Source organism: Tachyglossus aculeatus, chromosome 23 (assembly GCF_015852505.1).
Source record: "Tachyglossus aculeatus isolate mTacAcu1 chromosome 23, mTacAcu1.pri, whole genome shotgun sequence".
NCBI classification, from domain to species: domain Eukaryota; kingdom Metazoa; phylum Chordata; class Mammalia; order Monotremata; family Tachyglossidae; genus Tachyglossus; species Tachyglossus aculeatus.
This window is the reverse complement of record NC_052088.1, coordinates 5,451,438-5,464,476: the sequence shown is the minus strand read 5'-3', so window position 1 is coordinate 5,464,476 and position 13,039 is coordinate 5,451,438. Positions and strand designations below refer to the sequence as shown.

The 13,039-nt window shown below is 41.0% G+C and overlaps 1 protein-coding gene across 5 annotated transcripts in view; it reads left to right on the top strand.

Moving 5' to 3' along the window:
* The window catches only part of GPHN (gephyrin), a 720,134-nt gene that overhangs the window by 446,560 nt on the left and 260,535 nt on the right, over positions 1-13,039 (top strand). For all 5 annotated transcript variants that reach the window (XM_038765627.1, XM_038765623.1, XM_038765626.1 and 2 more), the window contains exon 6: positions 11,142-11,208. In XM_038765627.1, the coding sequence (XP_038621555.1) occupies positions 11,142-11,208 (67 nt within the window). The remainder of the gene's footprint in view (positions 1-11,141; positions 11,209-13,039) is intronic.

Genomic DNA, 13,039 nt, shown 5'->3' with positions numbered 1-13,039 from the left:
ACATGGGACAACCTGATTACCTTGTTTCTACCCCGGTGCTTTAAACAGTGGTTGGCACATAGTAAACGCTTAACAAATACCATTATTGTCATTATTATTATTATTATAAATGCCGAGGGGCTGAGGGTGGAGTGAATATCACGTGCTTAAGGGGCACAGATCCAATTGCGTAGCGATGCAAAAGGGAGTGTGAACTGATGAAATGAGAACATCGAGAAGATCAGGAGACCATGAGGCGGATTCAGAAATGCTGGCGTGAGTTTCAAATGCCAAATGCATAAGCATGGTAAAGATCAATTGTCACAAGAACCCCATGTAGAAGGGGAGTGCTAGTGAATGTAAAGGTCTTTTCAGCTACACCCCCTCCCCTCAGTACGACTTTACCAGCAGAAGCATCTTCAGATTTGGAAGGCATCTATTTTTTGGTGATTCATTGAAGTGGTAAATTTGAAAATGACATTCTCACCATGATCACCGTAGATACATGTATTTAATGAAATAAAAAAGTTTAAGTTTCAGACCTTTATTAACTCAACCCCCAATTCAAAAGAAAAGAAAAATCCATTTTTGACTATAACACTGAACACCGGAAATGGAAAGAATTGAAGGAATAAATATGGCAAGTCCAGAGTTTTGCATATGCTATGTTTTCTTGAAATAATTTCACGTCACCGCTCCCATTTGATCTACTGCCAAATCCTGCGGGTTCGTCTTATACAGTGCTAAGCGCCTAGTACAGTGCTCTGCACACAGTAAGCGCTCAGTAAATACGATTGAATGAATGAATGAATGCAGCCTCTCCGGGATCTGTCCTTTCCTCTCCCTGCCAAATTGCTATCACCACAGTACAAACTTTGATCCTATTAGACTCTTCCATCCTTTTCCTCATTGGTCTCCCAGCCTCCAGCCTCACCCCCTCCCAATCTAAATTACAGGCTGCTGCACAGATCATCAATCAATCATATTTATTGAGCGTTTTGCTGTGTGCAAAGCACCATACTAAGTGCTTGGGAGCATAAAGTATAACAGACATATTCCTGTCCACAACGAGCTCACAGTCTCTTCTTGAAGTATCTCCTTTCGACTGTAATATTGTGTGCGGGGTGTGAGTCCGTACTCTCCCAGGTGATTAGTACTAGGCTCTGCACACAGTAAGTGCTCAATAAATACGATTAATTGATCTTAGCCCACATCTCTTTCCCTCAAAACCCTCCACTGTTTTCCTGTAGGTGCTTCCAATCAATCAGTTGGATTCACTGAGACCTTACTGGGTGCAGAGCAATGTACTAAGCTCCTGAGAGAGTACAATATAGCAGAGTTGGTGGACATGTTCCCACAAGGAGTTTGCATTCTAGAGGAGGACACAGAAAATGAAATCATTATCTACAGCCACAACTCAAACAAAAACTTCTCACAGTTTGTTTTAGGACTCCGCAACTCAGCCCACTTTACCAACCTGCTCTCTTTACCCGCTATTCCTCAACTCATTCCCTTTGCTCCTCCCGAGCCAACCACCTAGTTATTCCTTGCTTTCATCTCTCCCAACTCTGTCCCTTCTTTCCACTGTTCCCCTAACTTGGAACTCCTCCGCTTCCTAAATCAGATAGATGGCAGTTCTCCCCACATTCAAAGCCTGAAATCCCACCTCCTCCAAAAAACCTTCCCTGACTAACTTCCCAGCAGCAGCAGTGTGACTTAGTGGCAAGAGCCTGGGCTTAGGAATCAGAGGTTGTGGGTTCTAATCCCTGCTCCACCACTTGTCAGTTGTGTGTTAGGGCAAGTCACTTCATTTCTCTGTGCCTCAGTTCCCTCCTCTGTAAAATGGGAGCCCCAAGTAGGACAACCTGATAACCTTGTATCTACCCCGGGGCTTAGAACAGTGCTTGGCGTATAGTAAGTGCTTAACAAATACCATTATTATTATTATTATTATTATTAAAAACCCATCAGCCAACTCTAGCCCTTGTGAATTTCTATCCATTTTCATGTAAATATAAATATGAAGCAGCGTGTCTCAGTGGAAAGAGCGTGGGCTTTGGAGTCAGAGGTCATGGGTTCAAATTCCGGCCCTGCCACTTGTCAGCTGTGTGACTTCGGGCAAGTCACTTAACTTCTCTGTGCCTCAGTTCCCTCATCTGTAAAATGGGGATTAAGACTGTGAGCCCCACGTGGGACAACCTGATCACCTTGTAACCTCCCCAGGGCTTAGAAGAGTGCTTTGCACATAGTAAGCGCTTACTAAATGTCATTATTATTATTATTATTATATATTTTAATCTATTCAATTATTTATTTTGATGATTTCTGTAAATATAGTTTTGTTTGCAACCCCTCAGCCCACCCCCTTAGATTGTAAGCTTCTTATGGGCGGGGAACATGTCATTTCTTTATTATGTCCTTCCCAAAGTACCTAGGACACTTTGCACCCAACTGAGTTCTCAAAAAATACTAACACTGCTAAGCTACTCTGAATCCTTTATATGAGGATCATGAGATACAATAGTTACCACAGTGTAAGTTCAGAAGAGTGTCTCACTATAAGGAGGCCTACTGGAAAAAGCTGAAGATTGGGAGGAGATTGGGGTTGTAGTCCTGGCTCTGACCCTTGCCTCCTGGGTGGCCTAGGGCTAGTCACTTAACTCCTCAATGCCTCAGTTCCCTCATCTGTAAAATGGGAACTGAGACTGTGAGCCCCACGTGGGACAGGGACTGTGTCCAACCTAATTTGCTTGTATCCACTCCGGTGCTTAATATAGTGTCCGGCATATAGTAAGTGCTTAACAAATACTATTATTATAATTATTATTATTATTAATAATAATAATAGTAAAATGGGGATAAAATATCTGTTCTTTATCTCCATACTGTGAAACTGGTGTGGGAACAGGGGTTATTTCCTGTCTTTTACCTACCCCAGCGTTTGGTAGAGAATAACCATTTTATATCGTCCTTCTCAACCACAGTATTTAAGTAACCTGCTTTTAAGGGAAGAACTGCTGTTTCATTTGTTTGGAAGTTTCCAGAGAAGATTGATTCTATGATCACAGTCAAAGAATCATTTATGTGATTGACATATTTTATTCTATGCTTACCAAGCACCTAATACAATGCCCTGCACACACTGGGGCTTAAATAAACACTGATCATGATGAAGATCTGTATTAAATGGTCTATTTTCTGGAGCTCAAAGTAGGGGACAAGAGTACTGGGAGGCCTTCTATGTGTAGAAGGGGTTAATAGTCCATGTTCAGAGGAGTGGATAAAATAGAAACGAGAAACGAAACATGCCTTTATGCGAAAAAGCTGCACGAAAACTGACCATTGTACACCTACCAGGATATCTTTCTCTCTCTCTCTCTCTCTGTCTCTCTTTCTGTCTCTCTTTCTCACTCTCACACACATACATGCATTCATACATGCATTTCTCCCCCTTTTAGACTGTGAGCCCACTGTTGGGTAGGGACTGTCTCTATAGGTTGCCAACTTGTACTTCCCAAACGCTTAGTACAGTGCTCTGCACACAGTAAGCGCTCAATAAATACGATCGATGATGATGATTCATTCATTCAATCATACTTATTGAGCGCTTACTGTGTGCAGAGCACTGAACTAAGCACTTGGGAAGTACAAATCGGTGACATGTAGAGACGGTCCCTACCCAACAATGGGCTCACGCACACACATGCAGGTAAACTCACTTAAACACGTTCACATCACAAATCCCTCACCCTGATGACTTCTTGGGGAAGTCTGCCAGAAATTCTGCTCTCAGCCTGGAGCCCAGCCCTGACCTTGCATTGACCAGCCCAGGCATGCTGCTGCTGCTGTTATTCCCACCACTGCTACCAGGGATTATTTCTGGGCGGCGTTTTAGGGAAGAGGGGACTGTGTTGAGGTAAGTGTCCCGGAAACCTTCATGGAGCGGCCTGCAGCTAAGCCCCAGCAGCAGTGACAACTCCTGTCCAAATTTGAAGAGGAGCCAGGGCTGCTAGTTAAGCAGAGGGGAAGGGGTAGCATTTCTGCCCTTCATTAAGTATCCTTCTGGCCACTGTAAAGTGACAGGATGGGGACTGGAAATTCAGGCCCATCCCACATGATGTAGGTTCTCATCCTGGCTCTGCCACTTAGTAATAGTAGTAATGATGGCATTTATTAAGCGCTTACTATGTGCTTAATATGTGGGATTGAGACTGGGAGCTCCAGTGAGACAGGGACTGCGTCCTACCCGATTTGGTTGTGCTTAGTACAGTGCCTGGAATATAGTAAGCGTCTAACAAATACCACAGTTATGACCTAGAGCTTCAGGGTACCTTAGACTAGAGTTTGTTTTCATATATATTCATGTTTTCATATGTATTCATATATATTCATGTATGTATGTTTGTACATAGTTATTACTCTATTTATTTTACTTGTGCATATCTATTCTATTTATTTTATTTTGTTAATATGTTTGGTTTTGTTCTCTGTCTCCCCCTTCTAGACTGTGAGCCCACTGTTGGGTTGGGACTGTCTCTATAGAGCTTCAGGGTACCTTAGACTAGAGTTTGTTTTCATATATATTCATGTTTTCATATATATTCATATATATTCATGTATATATGTTTGTACATATTTACTCTATTTTGCTTGTGCATATCTATTCTATTTATTTTATTTTGTTAATATGTTTGGTTTTGTTCTCTGTCTCCCCCTTCTAGACTGTGAGCCCACTGTTGGGTTGGGACTGTCTCTATAGAGCTTCAGGGTACCTTAGACTAGAGTTTGTTTTCATATATGTTCATGTTTTCATATATATTCATATATATTCATGTATATATGTATATATGTTTGTACATAGTTATTACTCTATTTATTTTGCTTGTACATATCTATTCTATTTATTTTATTTTGTTAATATGTTTGGTTTTGTTCTCTGTCTCCCCCTTCTAGACTGTGAGCCCACTGTTGGGTAGGGACTGTCTCTATAGAGCTTCAGGGTACCTTAGACTAGAGTTTGTTTTCGTATATGTTCATGTTTTCATATATATTCATGTATGTATGTTTGTACATATTTATTACTCTATTTATTTATTTATTTTGCTTGTACATATCTTTTCTATTTATTTTATTTTGTTAATATGTTTGGTTTTGTTCTCTGTCTCCCCCTTCTAGACTGCGAGCCCACTGTTGGGTAGGGGCCGTCTCTATATGTTGCCAACTTGTACTTCCCAAGCGCTTAGTACCGTGTTCTGCACACAGTAAGCGCTCAATAAATACGATTGATTGATTGATCAAAAGACTGCATAGGCTGTATTTTAAGAGTTTGCAGTGCATAGTCATCAAGATACTTTGTTCTTGAATGGGACTTTCAGAGTATGAAATGATCCAGGTGATTCTACTGTGATTGAGGTGATCCATGCTGAGAAGCAGCACGGCTCAGTGGAAAGAAGACAGGTTTTGGAGTCAGAGGTCATGGGTTCAAATCCCCGCTCCACCAATTGTCAGCTGTGTCACTTTGGGCAAGGCATTTCACTTCTCTGTGCCTCAGTTACCTCATCTGTAAAATGGGAATTAAGACTGTGAGCCCCCCGTGGGACAACCTGATCACCTTGTAACCTCCCCAGTGCTTAGAACAGTGCTTTGAACATAGTAGGCGCTTAATAAATGCCATCATTATTATTATTATAAATCAAGAGTATGTTAGCACTGACATTGCCTTTATGACATTAGACCTCTAGTTTCTAGTTTGTTCATAAAGACCATTTGTTTGGCATTCTTTGTGTTTGTTGAGAGCCAAGTACTACGATGTACCCACTTCTCTTGATATTGAGACCGGTAGCACTTTAGAAACTATTTTGGGCTTTGAAGGGCAAATTGTAAATCATGCTTGTTAATTGCAAACACGTCTTGCTGACATCAATAGGAAGTCTGTACTATTGGATGGTTTTGGAGCCTGGTTGCAGGCTTGTTTGGATAACTTTTTTATTTTAAGATTAGAGATGTGAGCTTTCTAAAAATGTGAAGCTCGTGGGGTGGGGTGGGGGGGAAATCTACACTTATTTTCTGGAAAAAAGATATTTGAGGAAAGATTGACCTAAATACAGTAATTATTTTGTCTACAAGATCTCAGTGTATTTTGTAGATTTAAGAACATGAAGTATTTTATGTAGAATTAAGCACACAGAATTGAAATATCTAGTCCCTATGAAATTTAAAATGATAAATGCTGTAATTTTATTCAAAAATAATTACCAATTAGTGTGAATTTGTGGGCTTTTTTGTAGTAATTGTTACACATGGAGTTATAAACAGCTGCCTGCACTCTAAATGTGTTTACAAATCTCTCAATTTATAAAAGATAAGAAGAAAAAACTATTCATTACTTAATATAAGGAAGCTTTTGTCAAGTGAAGCAGCGTGGCTTAATGGGTAGAGCCCGGGCCCGGGAGTTAGAAGGACCCAGGTTTTAATTCCTCAGTTACCTCATCTGTAAAATGGGGATTAAGACTGTGAGCCCCATGTGGGACAGGGACTCTGTCCAACTTGACTTGCTTGTATCTATCCCAGTGCTTAAAACAGTGCAAGGAACATAATAAGCACTTAATTTGTACATATTTATTACTCTATTTATTTATTTATTCATTTTACTTGTACATATCTATTCTATTTTATTTTGTTAGTATGTTTGGTTTTGTTCTCTGTCTCCCCCTTTTAGACTGTGAGCCCACTGTTGGGTAGGGACTGTCTCTATATGTTGCCAACTTGTACTTCCCAAGTGCTTAGTCCAGTGCTCTGCACACAGTAAGCGCTCAATAAATACGATTGATTGATTGATTAAGAAGCACCCACTCTCTTGGAGAACTGATTCGCTCATGTGGCTTCAACAACCTCCTCTATGTGGATGATTCCCAAATCTACATCTCCATCCCTGATCTCTCTCCCTCTGTGACATATCACATTTCCTCCTGCCTTCAAGACATCCCTATTTGGATGTCCTGCTGTCCCCTCAAACTTAACATGTCTTAAACAGAACTCCTTAACTTTCCACCCAACCCCTGTCTTTCCCCTGAGTTTTCCATCACTGTAATACTAATAATGATGGCATTTGTTAAGCGCTTACTATGTGCAAGGCTCTGTTCTAAGCACTGTAGATGGCACCACCACTCTTCCTGTCTCAAGAGCCCATAAACTTGGCATTATCCTTGACTCCTTTCTGTCACTCAACCCAAACGTTCAGTCCATCACTAAATCCTGTTGGTTCGACTTCTACAGCAACGCTAAAATCTGACCTTTCCGCTCCATCCAAACTGTTACCTTGTTAATTCAAGCATTTAATTCAACTCACCTTGATTACTGTATCAGCCCCCTTGTGACCTCCCAGCTTCCTGTCTGTATCATTTTTCTACAAAAACAGTGGCTGTGTTTACCCAGTCCTCAAGAATTTCCGGTGGTTGCCCACCCACCTCCGCATCGAACAGAAATTCCTTGCCATCGGCCTTAAAGCACTGTCACCTTGCCCCCTCCTATCTCACCTTTCTATTCTCCTACTACAATCCAGCCCACACACTTCACTCCTCTAATGCCTTACCATCTCATTGTCCTCCTCATTTATTACTCTATTTATTTATCTTACTTGTACATATCTATTCTATTTATTTTATTTTGTTGGTATGTTTGGTTTTGTTCTCTGTCTCCCCCTTCTAGACTGTGAGCCCGCTGTTGGGTAGGGACTGTCGCTATGTGTTGCCGACTCGTACTTCCCAAGCGCTTAGTACAGTGCTCTGCACACAGTAAGCGCTCAATAAATACGATTGATTGATTGATTGATCACCGAGCTCCTGACCTCATCCTCCCTCTGACCTGGAACACTCTCCCTCTTCTTATCTGACAAAGACTCTCCCCACCTTCAAAGCCTTATTGAAGGCACAACTCCTCCAAGATACTGTTCCTGATTAAGCCCTCTTTTTCCTTTTCTTCCACTCTGCCTGGGCTTCAGAAGGACTTGGGTTCTAATCCCGGCTCCGCCACTTGTCTGCCAGCTGACCTTGGGCAAGGCACTTCACTTCTCTGGGCCCCAGTTACCTCATCTGTAAAATTGGAGTTCAAATTGTGAGCCCCAACTGGGACAGGGACTGTGTCCAACATGAATGGCTTATATCCACCCAGGCTCTTATGCCTGGCACATAATAAGTGCTTAGTAAATACCATTAAACAAATGCAGGGAGAGCTGGGAGAACTGGGATGGGTGGTGGGGGCCGGAGGAACCTGAAGCGCCATGGCTCAATGGAAAGAGCATGGGCTTGGGAGCCAGAGGTCATGGGTTCTAATTCTGGCTCCGCAACTTGTCAGCTGTATGACTTTGGGCAAGGCACTTAACTTCTCTGTGCTTCAGTTACCTCATCTGTAAAATGGCCATTAAGACTGTGAGCCCCACGAGGGACAAACTGATTACCTTGCATCTACCCCAGTGCTTAGAATAGTGCTTGGCACATAGTAAGCACTTAACAAATACCATCGTCGTCATCATCATCATCCTCCTGACTTCTTTATTCATCACCCCTCCCAGCCTCATAACAGTAATAATAATAATAGTAATAACAATGGTACTTGTTAAGCACTTACTGTGTGTCAAGCACTGTTCTAAGTACTGGGGTAGATACAAGATAATCAGATTGGACACAGTCCTTGCCCCACATGGGGCTCACACTCTTAATCCCCATTTTACAGATGAGGTACCTGAGGCCCAGAGAAGTGAAGTGACTTGTGCAAGGTTACACAGCAGACATTCGGCAGAGGCTGGATTAGAACCCAGGTCCTTTTGACTCCCACAAAGACCGTAGTCTTGCGAAAGAGCTTGGAATGCCACCCTTTAGAGTGTGGGTGCAGCCAAGATGTTTTTCTTTAGTAGATGGAAGATAATGTTAGTGATAATGAAATTGCTTTTGACACATTCACTGAGTAAATGTAGACCTTTGCAGTTTAATCTGCCAATTCCAATGGTAACTATTTTTCCTTGTTCTAGTCACCAATTTGAGTACCTGAAATTTCTGTCATAGTTTTTGGTCAGATGTTGGTTCTTCTGTGGTGAACTTTACTTGTACATATTTACTATTCTGTTTATTTTATTAATGATGTGCATCTAGCTTTACTTCTATTTATTCTGATGACTTGACACCTGTCCACATGTCTTGTTGCCTGTCTCCCCCTTCTGGACTGTGAGCCCGTTCTTGGGTAGGGACCGTCTCTATATGTTGCCAACTTGTACTTCCCAAGCACTTAGTACAGTGCTCTGCATACAGTAAGCGCTCAGTAAATATGATTGAATGAATGAATGATGGCGGCAAAGAGCTTTTGATTCTGGGGCTTGTGGAGTGTCATCAGATGGTCACTTAAACTTCTAGGCAGACCAGTGCTTAATACAGTGCCCAGAGCTTAGTACAGTGCCTGGCACTTAGTAAGCACATAACAAATACCATAATTATTATTATTATTTGAAATACCTGATATTTATGATTGTAAAACCAACCACTGACTGTGACTGTTCAAAATAAGGAAGTCCTGTACATAAGGTGTAGTCAACAACTAACTCTATGAACTGTCCTATATTAGGTAGACTAGTTTCTCTTAGTTCTATGATTTTGACTCCCTATCGGATAGAACACCAATTCCGTGTAAAATGCGTTGCACAAATGTGAGCTGCTGGATTGTGTGAAAAGAGATAGATATCACAGAGCAGAGATCACTTAACTTTTATGCACCTCTGTTTCCCCATATATAAAATAGGTATTATAATATATGTCTTGCCCTGTCTTGAGGAGATGTTGTAAGGATGAGAAAATAGATGCAAAAGCATTTTAAGTTCTTGGAAAGACAGGTGTACTGGAAATTCTGATTGTTGCATTATTAATAAACAAATTGGCTAGGAGTCAGGAATATAGCCCAAGAGTTCAAAGATGAAACAGCCAAGAATTAAAATTCATAACTAAGAGTACACTTGTATACAGCCCCAGAGCAATTTTCTCATCACACTCAATAGTAAAGAGGAACTGGGCTAATTTGTGAAGGTCTCAGAGGAAAGCCATGAAAGATAAAAACAAGTTTTGAAAATAAGATCTGAGAGGACGAGTTTAAAAAAACTGCAATTACTAGACCTGAGGAAGAGAGGTGTCAAAACAGGGAATGAGGGCCAGTGACCTTTCTTTGTGCAAGAGGAAATGGGTCAATGCAGAATGTTTCATATTAACTCTGAAGGATAGTTTCTGGATAGCCAGCCCTGTTGCCTTGGAATAGGTTTCCACAGAGGAGGCTAAAAATCCCTTCTCTAATGATCTTTGCAAACACCATCTTTCTGGGAGCCCAGTGTGGGACAGGGACTGCGTCTGACCTTGTTATCTTGTATTTACCCCAGTGCTTAGTACAGCGCTTTGCTTGTAGTAAATGCTTAACAAATAGCATAATTATTATCATTGCTATTGTTATTATTAGGTGATTAGGCCTCTCTGGGCCTCTGAATGTCCTTTCCAGCCTATAATTATCAGTGTGCATGTAATCTAGATCCACATTCCAGGTAAGTTTGCTTCTGAAGCATGCTGGAGATACGAGTAGTCGTCTAAGGGTACTTACTCTTGGAATCAATAGCAGTGAAGACTGGAACTCTAGACTGAAAGCTCATTGTAGACAGGGACTGTGCCTGATACAATGTTATATTGTACTCTCTCAAGTGCTTAGTACATATGGTAAGCACTCAATAAATACAATTGACTAACATTGAAGAGAGGAAGACAATGATGTGGGCTTATTAATGAAGAGAGACCGTTCCAGAGGGAGGCGGGAAGCTAGTTGAAGCAAACGATCCGATCATCAGATCCATTACTTATAGGTAGTTAAATCATAAATCTATTTTTTTGTTTTATAAAGCTTGCAGTGACTGGTTTGATTATCAGGGAAGGAGAGGCACAGAATACTCATGGATTACTCCTCTCATAGTTGGTGGCTTTAGAACTAAAGTGGTCTGAGATTTGCCAAACTGAACAACAGAGATTTTATTTGTAAGACACTTGTTCAAAGATGAAGTGGAGCAGTGCCCGTTAGTACTGGATTGATTCTAGGAGAAAGAGACTTTACAAACTAGCCTTAATCCTGTTTCTCTTTTCTTTCAGACCCGTGTGTGGAATCAGAGGAAAAACTCTCATAATCAACCTGCCAGGTAGCAAGAAAGGGTCCCAGGTAAGCAACATGGAGTTGTTTTCTACATTCCTTCAGCCACCTGGACATCTCTACATAGATGTCCCACTGACATCTCATTCCATATGCATGAAACAGATCACTTCATCTTCCCCCCTCAGAACCTCATCTCCATCTGATTGTCCCATTATGGTTGACAACACCACCATCCTTCCTGTCTTAGAAGCCTACAACCTTGGTGCTTGACTCCACCCTCTCTTTCAATTCCCATATTCAGATTGTTGCTAAATCTTGTCAGTTTTTCCTCTACAACATTTCCAGATCTACCCCTTCTTCTCCATCCAAATAGCCACCACACTGGCCCAAAGACTCGCCATTCCTCCTCACCCTCAATTCCAAATTGTGAAGATCATGTCTATTAACTGTTGTACTTTTCCAAGAAATTAGTTCAGTGCTCTGCACAGAGTAGGAACTCAATAAATATTATTGAGTGATGGAAAGGTGCTAACTCAGTGGGGTGATCACCTCCACAGCTTTTTGAGCCCGAGTCCCATGCTTTCTTATCCCAGGTCACTGACATGATTTGAGAATTTCCAGTCTGGATTCAAATGACCTCAAATGGTAGCTTTCTGACCTAAGAATTTGAGGACAGTTCTTATTCCCCTGAAAATCCCTGCCCCTTTTATGTCTCTGTACTCAAATGGAAAGTTAGCCAGGTGGCTAAGAGCTTTCATTGATCATTCATCACTCTGGACCTTCAGTTTTTTGGAAAATGGCAGTGCCAAATGAAGAATAGCATGAAGATCATTCTTCTTCTAAAAACAAGATGGGACAGGGAAGAAAAATGTCTTAGTAATATGACAAATCACTCTCTGTAATGTAAACTGGAAGAGCTTTTTCAAATGAAATTTACTTTTCCATTTTATGCTGTTTTTCTCTCTTGAATTTCATTTCGGGGTGCCAAGAAAATCAGTTTGTTCATTATCTAATTTAATATGTAATTCCTAGTAAGCAGCTAGCCTAATGGTGAGACTAAGGATTAGGCAACGATCCAGGATAGTCCTCTTTCTTACATTGTTTTAATTTTAAATTTCAAAGGAAATTTCCTTCAAAGTTGGGTTTTTCAGATGTAGGATCTTTAGTCTATATACCAATCTTTTGTTGATAAAAAAAAAGAAAATATAAATGATCTTGAAAAATAATAATTTGTTTCTAGGTTTAATTCGAAAGCCACAAGCTTTCTTAAGAAGCAGTGTGGCCTAATGGATAGTCAGAGTGTCAGAAGGACCTGGGTTCTATTCCCAACTCTGCCACCTTTCTGCTGTGTGACCTTGGGCAAGTCACTTCACTTCTCTGGGCCTCAGTTACCTCATCTGTAAAATGGGGATTAAGGCTGTGAGCCCCATTTGAGACATGGACTGTGTCCAACCTGATTAGCTTGTATCTACCCCAGTGCTCTCCCAAGCTCTTAGTACAGTGTTCTGCACACAGTAAGTGCTCAGTAAATGATTGAATGAATGAATGAAATGCTTAGAACAGTGCCTGGCACATAGTGAGTGCTTAATAAAACTACTTTCTATAGTGTATTCTTGAGTTACCACCTAGAATTCGAAAATGATCAGTGCACACTGATAATGGAAGAACTTGATTTAGAAATGACACATCCTGTAACCAAGAGAACATTCTGAGGTGCTGAATTATTTAGGGTCTCTGGTGATAGTCATTTTAAGAGATGAGGTACATGGTAAATTTGAGCTAATTCTGATAAGGAAAATATAGGGCTAAAAGCCATCCATCCTGGGTGATATTTTCACGAATTGATGTTCTGCCCCGTGCTGGCTTCTGGAAAGCCTTGTTCTAGTTTTCAGCTCCT